General features: G+C 37.9%; 1 protein-coding gene across 1 annotated transcript; it reads left to right on the top strand.

Annotated features, from left to right (window-relative positions):
- Nucleotides 1–1,956: 1,956 nt before the first annotated feature.
- On the top strand, nucleotides 1,957–7,583 carry LOC117319867 (protein sidekick-2-like; the record flags this gene model as incomplete). Its single annotated transcript, XM_033874580.1, has 5 exons — nucleotides 1,957–2,136; nucleotides 4,591–4,692; nucleotides 6,191–6,363; nucleotides 6,803–6,998; nucleotides 7,428–7,583. Coding segments are annotated over exons 2-5 (526 nt in total), but the record flags the coding sequence as incomplete, so codon positions are not given.
- Between the last annotated feature and the right edge of the window lie 4,070 nt (nucleotides 7,584–11,653).

The following is an 11,653-nucleotide window of genomic DNA, read 5'->3' as shown; positions in this document are numbered from 1 at the left end:
ACGAAAACCATGAAAGACATAATATACGACCGTTATGAATCGATGAGAAGGACAAACCAGGAAAATACGTACCATTAATATCCAGTTAACACATGAAACAAGCCAAGACATGTTCGAATGTTTCCATAAAGCCAATCATTAAAGAGATGATAATGTTTAAGGGTACCAATTGATTTTAAGTGAAATTTGACTTCATGGCTCTGATTTAGTTGTTCTTACAGTTAAGTAGATTATATAATGGTTTCCACCATGTCGCTATAAAAAGCATTACAGTGCCAGGCATCGTCTGATTGGTGTACATAACAAATCCCAAGATTACTTTTACTACAACAATTTATAACTAGAGGCCTCAGAGTCCTTATAATACTTCAAAGTACTCTTCACAATAAGCCCTCATTCAGCAACAATTAACAACTTTGTCAGTTCCAACTGGAGGTCAACTATTTTAAAATCAGTTCATTTATGTTATGAAATGTTATCAGTTGCAAAGTGTAAGATGATCCCTTTAGCAGTTTAGCATAATGTTGTAGCATCATCTTGACAATTATAAACTAATAGAATAACTCACCTCAATGGGGGTAGATACCTGGTAAAAGGTTCTTAGTCTCAGGGAAAGGTTCCTCAGTTGACAAACAGTTTTTCCAAGACATGTTTATTTCAATCTCACTATAGCTGTCTCATCCTAAAAGGAATGAATGATTATTAATGTTTGTGTTGATGTGACATTATTGAATAATTGATTTGCCATCAAAGCCTTAATAATTGACATATTGATAACTTTGCTATGACTGGAAATCACAGTGTTGAGGAGATATTTTAGCAGATTTTATAAGTACAGTCAAACTTCGATGTTTCGAAGTTCAAGGGACTAACAGAAAAACTTCGAAACAGCGGGACTTCGAATTATACATGGTTGACAAATAGATCGATGTTTTCTTGATAATGACCATATCTGTTAACGTTACATGTCCTCAGTGTCTTCGTGTTGATCTTCGCCTGTCAGGCTCACATCGAAAAGTTAAGTTAATTTATACCTCAAACACAACAAAATAAAAATTCTTTTCATTAATTATACCTAAGCATTTTATTAATTAAACAAAATATGTATCGGTTACAAAACACTTATATCGCGTTTAACAGATAAAACAAAAGAAGTACAATGCACACTTACGTAAGTCGTTAGGCTTTTCTGCTAAAGACACGTGCGTTTACGTTATGTGCATATAAAATACGGAATGCCGATCGGTTGGAGAATGCATGATTGAATGACAAATAATCGATTTACTTGGATATTTATGTATAAGTTTGAAACGTGACACTTTGAATATGAGTGAAGCCATCGCTTTGTGTTTAAAATTGTTCCGGTTGTTTTACAGTTCCGTAAAATTTACTCACCGACGGCTGATTTCAATGGCGGCGGAGATTATCAGAGACGACTACCGAAATGTTTTACCGGAGTGATTAAATGTCATGGCTTCTAAATACACTTTTTATCTATCAATTTGGTCTGATTATTAATAAACCCCATAACCGGGAGTGACAACACATGCTATCGCTATCCCTATTGTCAGTCAGGGCATTTGGGGGAGAGGTGTGAAATTTTGCCGCAGGGGTCACGACAAACACCTGTCCAGTGGTCAGTACAGGTAAATGTTTTGTTCGAATCATGAGATGTCAATTACCTATAATATCATAGCTAACGGGTCATGAAAAAAGTTTGATACATCGAAAACTTCGATTTATAAAAATTCGAATCATACATAGTTTCGTTAGTAGTGTTATATAGTGAGAAAATTCGGGACCAAGCAAAAAGTTCGATACAGCGAGAAATTTGAATCAGCGAAGTTCGAATCATCGAGGTTTGACTGTATATATCACTTGTTTTAGAATGATTCAGTGTTGCTTGTGTACATTTAACAATAACAAATTTACATGCTTTCTATTTTGTAGCCCCAGATCCTCCTACTGAACTTTCTTGTAAGACCACCACAGATAAGACCATCACTCTGGCCTGGACAGCCCCCTCCCTGCCGAGGGGAGACATCCAACATTATGTAGTCAAACGCACTGACACTGGTGCTACGTTTACCACGACATCAAGTCTGACAGAGTATACTGTTGATGGTCTACAGCCAGGTATGATGGAATCAAAATTGATATTCTTTTAACAGTAACAGTACTCTTGTATCTGTTTTTTTTTTTTTTTGAAATCCTTAGGGAGACAAACATGTTTTTAACAGGTTTTAAGTATAACTGGATTAACAACAGTGAACTAAATTGTCCATACTGGACTCTTATTTATAAGGGTACCAAATCAATGACTATTATTAGGTATATTTGATATGCAGGGGGGGGGGGGGGGGGGGGGGGGGGGGGGGGGCTAAAGGGGTCAATTTGGCTAAATTGATATAAACAACTTCTTTTTTAGCCCACCATCATCAGATGGTGGGCTATTCAAATCGCCCTGCGTCCGTGGTCCGTGGTCCGTCTGTCCTTCCGTAAACAATTCTTGTTATCGCTATTTCTCAGAAAGTACTGAAGGGATCTTTCTCAAATTCCATATGTAAGTTCCCCTTGGTGCCTAGTTATGCATATCGCATTTTGAGACCTATCAGAAAACAACATGGCCGACAGGCAGTCATCTTGGATTTTGACAATCGAAGTTTGTTATCGCTATTTCTGAGAAAGTACTGAAGGGATCTTTCTCAAATTTCATATGTAGATTCCCCTTGGTGCCTAGTTATGCATATTGCATTTTGAGACCAATCGGAAAACAACATGGCCGACAGGCAGTCATCTTGGATTTTGACAATTGAAGTTTGTTATCGCTATTTCTGAGAAAGTACTGAAGGGATCTTTCTCAAATTTCATATGTAGGCTCCCCTTGGTGCCTAGTTATGCATATTGGATTTTGAGACCAGTCAGAAAACAACCTGCCCGACAGGCAGCCATCTTGGATTTTGACAATTGAAGTTTGTTATCGCTATTTCTGAGAAAGTACTGAAGGGATCTTTCTCAAATTTCATATGTAGGTTCCCCATGGTCCCTGGTGTTGCATTTTGGGACCAATCCGAAAACAACAGACAGCCATTATTCCTAAATCGTAAATTTTATATATAGGTTCCCCTTGTTTGAAAAGTACAAGAGGGCTGTTTCTGAATTTACACAGATTAGTAAGACTTAGAGGAAGGGAAAAGTAGAGAAAAGATCAATCTGACATGGAACCTATAAAGATCATTCAATGGTGGGCGCCAAGATCCCTCTGGGATCTCTTGTTTAAAATAAGCAATGGATATTGCTCATATTTGACTGGTAGCATCCCTTTTGGGTATGGATTCAAAAGTGTACAAATGGCGGGGCTGACCTCTTGATCCTGAGGAGTGGGGCAAAAAGGAGTAAATTTTCTGTAAATTGACGACTTCTCTGTAACTAAGCAATAGATGTCGCTCATATTCGTCGGTTAGCATCAGTAATGGGGTGAGGATTTAAAATTGTACAAATGGTGTGGCTGACTCCCCGGGGGCCCGAGGGGCGTGACCAAAAGAGGTCAATATTGATATCAAGGACTTCTCTCAACTAGAACTTAGCAATGTATGACATTTATATTTCATTGTTAAAATCCCTATAGGTGGCTGGGATTCAAATGTATGCAAAAAGGGTCCTCTAGAACTACTCCCTTTTGATATGGTGGAATGAAACGCTCTTCATAGATCGATTGAAGGGTCTTAGGTGCTTTACCAAAATTGTGAATTTCATGACCCTGGGGTCTCACCTTTTCCTCTGGGGAGAGGGTAAACTTTACTATAGTTTATATAGGGAAATTCCATTTTTACTATCATTTGTTTGATTTCTATTGGAATTCATTCTTACTTGGTTAACATTATCAGCATGGGATGACAGCTCGATAGTATACACATGTTGCCCTGACTGACCCCATGGGCTGATGGGCAGGGCCAAATATTGTCAATTAATAAACTGAAAAACTTCAAAACTCGATCAGGTGACTATTAAGGCCCAAAGACCTCTTGTTGTATTTTGAAACCGTTTAGATCTCCACTCTATAACCATATAAACACAATTATGTTATAAGAATAGGCCCTGCCATGGGGTCTTTCCCCACCCCTAGAGATTTATAAGTAGTTTCTTTGTGGTATATTTGAAATTTTGTGATGCTGACCCCATAACCATATACATATGTACAGTATTGCTGGGAAATAAAGAGATAAACACAATCCTTATTTTAAAATACACCCCAGGGTCTGTCCCCACACCAAGGGACTTAGTTCCTTTAAACACAGTCATATGTTGCAAAAATAAACCCTGGAGTCTTTTCACACCCCTAGGGAGTCTGGACTTTGTTTCTAGGTTTTATCTTTGAAGCAGTTGAGATCCCTTCCCCATAACCATGTATAGCATTTTTAACATCAACAAATAAAGCTATGAACAAATTGAACGTAAACATATTTTGATGTTTGGTCAAATCCAATATGGTTAGCGATGCAGGCCCTCTGGGTCTCTTGTTTTACCTTTCAGTGGATCTTTGATCTTTGAGCCTGTTCTTTACATGAAATGTATGCATTTTCTTTTCAGAAATTTATTACACATTCAGTGTAGCTACAGTCAATGATGCAGTGACAGGAACCAGCCAAAGTATATACAGTTCACAGAAAGGATGTACAACCAAAGCTGCCAGTGAGTAGAATATAAAAAATTGGAGAAAAAAATTGTACAGATCTTTTGGCAGATACAGATTTGGGACTTGACTTCTTTTGGACAATTTTCACCAAATCCAGGGATAGTTTTCCAAGTCTTTACAAAGGTCTTATAATCAATATGATAGATGCTGAATTTGACCTATATTTCCAAATCCCATGAACTTACCATAAATAATTGGGTATAGTGTGCACTCGCGTATAGTGCGCAGGTACGTTTTTGAGGTTCATTTTCAAAAAAAAAATAAAAAATTCAAAATGAACATTATTTTTTTCAATATTCAAAGCATAAGATGATAGGAATTTGTAACTTATGAAAGCTTATTTATCATTTAATTGGAATCACTGGTCAGATTTGACACATTGGATTGACAGGTTGTTTACATTATACCGCACCGGACCTAGTCAGCTTGCAAATTGGAGCGGTCCCATCTACCCTGTTGTACAAACAAAATAATTAATCCTAACCTCAATTACCTTGTGATTTCCATGCAAGTATGATTTCTTGTGGTATCTGTCCATGAACATACAAAGCTAATTAAGCTCAATTATAACAAGATTGACTAGTAAGCTGAGTATAGCTACATAATGTAACACAGGCCGCCATTTTGTATACAGTACGGAAACAAGTCTGCTGTCGTCGTGCTGGTCACAACTTTTATATCGATGAAATAAACATGTGTAATGAATAAATCTACAGTGCAGACGATATATAAGAGTACCCCGGTAGTTTTACAGTCATATCGTATTTTATATGGCCAGTTGGTCAGTGACTGCCGCACGAGATCAAGGCATTAGTGTTACCCTTGCCTAATTGCGCATGCGTGCTGTTACAGCTTCTGTAAATAAACAAGTTGAACGTTATCAGTTTCTGGCAGGACTCTGGATTTATAAGGTGATTAATTTAGAAGTATAAAATAACTAAGTATTGCTATATCATTTCAAGTTTTGTTTGATGTTAATTGAGATATTATACATCATTTTGACCTGAATACGGGAACATGCTCAAGTGAGATCGTATGTGTATGGAACGTGTGGCTCACGATCGACTTAAATAAATCCACGTTATTGCTGATAAATACACAATTTCAAGGAATTAAACATCAAAATAACTATTCATTTCTTTGATTATTTGTTAACTATTACTTTCCAAATGCTTTATATATGCTATATATATAAAAGTATTAAATCATAATCCTGCTGTCGAAGGAAACCATCACACATCTCAAATCACATTCATTCTGACCGGCAAAGGCTTGTACTTGTGTATAGTGCGCAGTGGTCTTTTTCACTTGTCAATTTTTGAAAAAAAGTGCGCACTATACACGAATATTTACGGTAGTTAAAATCTTTAATGGGCGTGTTATGCATCTGTTTTCAGTGCACTTGTTGAGCATTTATATGTACATGTACAAGCTCCCACAGCTTCTGTTATTTATGTTACATAATATCTATTTTCTCTCTTCCCCTTTTTACAGTGTCACTCCCACCTGAAACCATAGTTGTATCACAGGTACAGAGTCAACAGTTTACCCTAAATTGGACCAAACCTACGATTACCAACGGTAACCTGAAGGGGTACAGACTCACAGTGCTAGAGGGGAGTACATGTGTCCGTGAGGTCATCTTTACCTGTCCACCATGCACTGGGGTAATGAAGTTAAAACAATTGTTGAATCCTTTATAGACAATATCTGGACAAGAAATATTGTATAATAACAAAGTCTATCTGTCTGCAGGGTCATATATCAACTATAGAATTAATGGTTTGATCTCATCTGTCCATGGATACAGGATACAAGAACAAATTGTTTTACTATTAACAATTTATCATAAAAGTTGAGCCAGTAGACAGAATTGAATATTTTCTGATTTACAAATTCCTTGAGTTAAAATATTTTCATGGCATCCTTATTTAAGATTTAATCATCTGTTCTGGTGTTATTTTGTTTGTTTTGTTCCTATTTTCTATGTCACCAATAGCATAAATATTGAAATAATTAGGTTGGCATGTGTCACCTGACAAGTTGCTATCAATACTTTAGTAAATTATGTCAAATGAAAAAGAATATTCCTCTGTTATTTTTCAGTTTACATCCGATACCTTCATTTCATGTCAAGAGACAGACAAACAATCATCAGTAATTATGCTTGCTTACCTAGAAAGCTACACATACACCGCGGAGAACCTCAACCCATACATCAACTACTCTGTTAGTGTGTTGGCTGTTAATGCAGCAGGGGACGGTCACCCCAACACAACCTATGTCCTAACAGACCAGGAGGGTGAGTGTAGTGTTACCATATTATCATTGTACAATGTGATAGATTACTGCTATATAAAAACAATACATTACTGCTCAAAGTGTGACTTACCTGGCAAATCCTGTTCTTAGAATTTTATCTTGACAATGTACATTACTTTATTAGGGGCTGTTAAGATTTTTTTTTTTTTTTTTTTTTGTAAATCTGATTTTCAGTGACTTTGAATCATTAGCTTTTGCAATTGAGATTTTTTCTTCTTTCTAAATGCTTTTTTTGTTCATTTAGTAATTTCCATTTGAATTTCTGTTTTCTGATTTTGGGACATAAAGTGACTCTCTAAGGATAGAATATTGACATTGACATCAAGCTAATAACATGTTGAATAAGTTAAAAAAAGGAGTTACGAGATCTGTAGATTATTTTGTTTATCGAGTTGTTGTATTTCTCCAGTACCACAGAGTCCTACCTCTCTGACAGCTTCTGTCCTGAGTACTACAGAGATTACTGTGACCTGGACCATAAATGGTCCGGAGCCTGGACCTACCACCTACAAACTGTATGTTATACCAGAATCACCAGAGTCTAGTCGAACAGTCATCATAAGTGGTGAGTAATACAGCATAGATCAGTTATTGAAGAGAAAGCTCTAATAATGTCTGGGAAGTAAGTGTTTTTAACATGACACAAGTTCTCTAATAGTGTTGTCTGGGGAGTAATAGTGGTTATGATGTCAGACAAGTCCTCTGATAGTGTTGTCTGGGGAGTAATAATGGTTGTGATGTCAGACAAGTCCTGTGATAATGTTGTCTTGGAAGTAATGATGGTTATGTTGTCAGACAAGTCCTCTGATAGTGTTGTCTGGGGAGTAATAGTGGTTATGATGTCAGACAAGTTCTCTAATAGTGTTGTCTGGGGAGTAATTGTGGTTATGATGTCAGACAAGTCCTCTGATAGTGTTGTCTGGGGAGTAATAATGGTTGTGATGTCAGACAAGTCCTGTGATAATGTTGTCTTGGAAGTAATGATGGTTATGTTGTCAGACAAGTCCTCTGATAATGTTGTCTGGGGAGTAATAGTGGTTATGATGTCAGACAAGTCCTCTGGTAGTGTTGTCTGGGGAGTAATATTGGTTATGATGTCAGACAAGTCCTGTGATAGTGTTGTCTGGGGAGTAATAGTGGTTATGATGTTAGACAAGTCCTCTGATAGTGTTGTCTGGGGAGTAATAGTGGTTATGATGTCAGACAAGTCCTCTGATAGTGTTGTCTGGGGAGTAATAATGGTTGTGATGTCAGACAAGTCCTGTGATAATGTTGTCTTGGAAGTAATGATGGTTATGTTGTCAGACAAGTCCTCTGATAGTGTTGTCTGGGGAGTAATAGTGGTTATGATGTCAGACAAGTTCTCTAATAGTGTTGTCTGGGGAGTAATTGTGGTTATGATGTCAGACAAGTCCTCTGATAGTGTTGTCTGGGGAGTAATAATGGTTGTGATGTCAGACAAGTCCTGTGATAATGTTGTCTTGGAAGTAATGATGGTTATGTTGTCAGACAAGTCCTCTGATAATGTTGTCTGGGGAGTAATAGTGGTTATGATGTCAGACAAGTCCTCTGGTAGTGTTGTCTGGGGAGTAATATTGGTTATGATGTCAGACAAGTCCTGTGATAGTGTTGTCTGGGGAGTAATAGTGGTTATGATGTTAGACAAGTCCTCTGATAGTGTTGTCTGGGAGTAATAGTGGTTATGATGTCAGACAAGTCCTCTGATAATGTTGTCTGGGGAGTAATAGTGGTTATGATGTCAGACAAGTCCTCTGATAGTGTTGTCTGGGGAGTTATAGTGGCTATGATGTCAGACAAGTCCTCTGATAGTGTTGTCTGGGGAGTAATAGTGGTTATGATGTTAGACAAGTCCTCTGATAGTGTGGTCTGGGGAGTAATAGTTGTTATGATGTCAGACAAGTCCTCTGATAGTGTTGTCTGGGGAGTAATAGTTGTTGTAATGTCAGACAAGTCATCTGGTAGTGTTGTCTGGGGAGTAATAGTGGTTATGATGTCAGACAAGTCCTCTGATAGTGTTGTCTGGGGAGTAATAGTTGTTGTAATGTCAGACAAGTCATCTGGTAGTGTTGTCTGGGGAGTAATAGTGGTTATGATGTCAGACAAGTCCTCTGATAGTGTTGTCTGGGGAGTAATAGTGGCTATGATGTCAGACAAGTCCTCTGATAGTGTTGTCTGGAGAGTAATAGTGGTTATGATTTCAGACAAGTCCTGTGATAGTGTTGTCTGGGAAGTAATAGTGGTTATGATGTCAGACAAGTCCTCTGATAGTGTTGTCTGGGGAGTAATAGATGTTATGATGTCAGACATGTCCTCTGGTAGTGTTGTCTGGGGAGTAATAGTGGTTATGATGTCATACAAGTCCTCTGATAGTGTTGTCTGGGGAGTAATAGTGGTTATGATGTCAGACCAGTCCTCTGATAGTGTTGTCTAGGGAGTAATAGTGGTTATGATGTCAGACAAGTCCTCTGATAGTGTTGTCTGGGGAGTAATAGTGGTTATGATGTCAGACAAGTCCTCTGATAGTGTTGTCTGGGGAGTAATAGTGGTTATGATGTCAGACAAGACCTCTGATAGTGTTGTCTGGGGAGTTACGGTGGTTATGATGTCAGACAAGTCCTGGAATAGTGTTGTCTGGGGAGTAATAGTTGTTATGATGTCAGACAAGTCCTCTGGTAGTGTTGTCTGGGGAGTAATAGTGGTTATGATGTCAGACAAGTCCTCTGGTAGTGTTGTCTGGAGAGTAATAGTGGTTATGATGTCAGACAAGTCCTCTGGTAGTGTTGTCTGGAGAGTAATAGTGGTTATGATGTCAGACAAGTCCCCTGATAATGTTGTCTGGGGAGTAATAGTGGTTATGATGTCATACAAGTCCTCTGATAGTGTTGTCTGGGGAGTAATAGTGGTAATGATGTCAGACATGTCCTCTTATAGTGTTGTCTAGGGAGTAATAGTGGTTATGATGTCAGACAAGTCCTCTGATAGTGTTGTCTGGGGAGTAATGGTGGTTATGATGTCAGACAAGTCCTCTGATAGTGTTGTCTGGGGAGTAATAGTGGTTATGATGTCAGACAAGTCCTGGGATAGTGTTGTCTGGGGAGTAATAGTGGTTATGATGTCAGACAAGTCCTTTGATAATGTTGTCTGGGGAGTAATAGTGGTTATGATGTCGAACAAGTCGACTGATATTGTTGTCTGGGGAGTAATAGTGGTTATGATGTCAGACAAGTCCTCTGATAGTGTTGTCTGGGGAGTAATAGTAGTTATGATGTCAGACAAGTCGACTGATATTGTTGTCTGGGGAGTAATAGTGGTTATGATGTCGAACAAGTCGACTGATATTGTTGTCTGGGGAGTAATAGTGGTTATGATGTCAGACAAGTCCTCTGATAGTGTTGTCTGGAGAGTAATGGTGGTTATGATGTCAGACAAGTCCTCTGATAGTGTTGTCTGGGGAGTTATAGTGGTTATGATGTCAGACAAGTCCTCTGATAGTGTTGTCTGGAGAGTAATGGTGGTTATGATGTCAGACAAGTCCTCACCATGCTTGAAAGTTGTCCATGACACTGATTGAGAATAGTGGTTTAAATGTGAGTAAAGTGCTTAATATTGTTATGTATATGGGGTGAATATATGTGTTGCCTTAACAACACAGTAAGCTAGCTACTATTATAGTGGTGATCTTACAGTGTTGTCGAGGCAACAAAGTCATCTTATAGTATAGCATTGAAAGTGACTGGACAAGCAGACTATTATTGTTGTTTGTTGGAGTAATCCTGTCCTTGTGTTCTTAGATGATTTTTTCCCAGCATGATGTCATTATTGAATCATGACCTTTAAATTAACCTAAAATGTAGTACAGTAACATCCAAGAAATGAAATAATTATACCCCCGCAACGAAGTTAGGGGGTATACTGGAATCCGGTCGTCCGTCCGTCCAGCCAGCCGTCCGTCTGTAGACTCATTTTGTCCGGACAACTCCTCCTAAACCGATGGGCCAATTCCGATGAACTTCACACAAATATTAATGATCATGACTTTTGTGTAGATGTACATGCCACTTTATTTTTCTCAAAATTATGGTTGGTATGGGAACTGGTCACTAAGAATCATAACTTTAAGATTGTCCGGACAACTCCTCCTAAACTAAATGGCCAATTTCAATGAAACTTCAAACAAATATAGAGGACCATGTATAGATGTGCATGCCACTTTCTTTTCTTTCAAAATTATGGTTGCTATGACATCTGGTCAATATAAACAGGTTTTCTGATAAGAACCATAACTTTAAGTTTGTCCAAAAACTCCTCCCCCACCCCTTCCTTTTCCTCAAATTAAACCATTTCAAGGGGCGACTTTTTTTAAAAAATTATTTTTTGGGGAAAAATTTGGACATAAAAATTTGTGCCAAATTTTGTTTTCCCACACTTTTTTTAACAAATGGCCCTTTCAAAGGAAAACTTTTAACAAAAAAAGGGCCTTTTTTTTCCTTTTCCCTTTCTTTCTTTTTTTTCCCCTTTTCATTTTTTTTTTCTCTTTTTTTTTCCCCCCTTCCCCCCTTTTCCCTTTTCTTTTTCCACAAATATAAACCTTTAATGGTTTTTTTCTCTTTTTTC

The sequence above is a fragment of the Pecten maximus genome, unplaced genomic scaffold, assembly GCF_902652985.1.
Source record: "Pecten maximus unplaced genomic scaffold, xPecMax1.1, whole genome shotgun sequence".
Lineage (NCBI taxonomy): Eukaryota > Metazoa > Mollusca > Bivalvia > Pectinida > Pectinidae > Pecten > Pecten maximus.
Note: the sequence above shows the minus strand (reverse complement) of the source record. Positions and strands in the feature narration are given on the sequence as shown.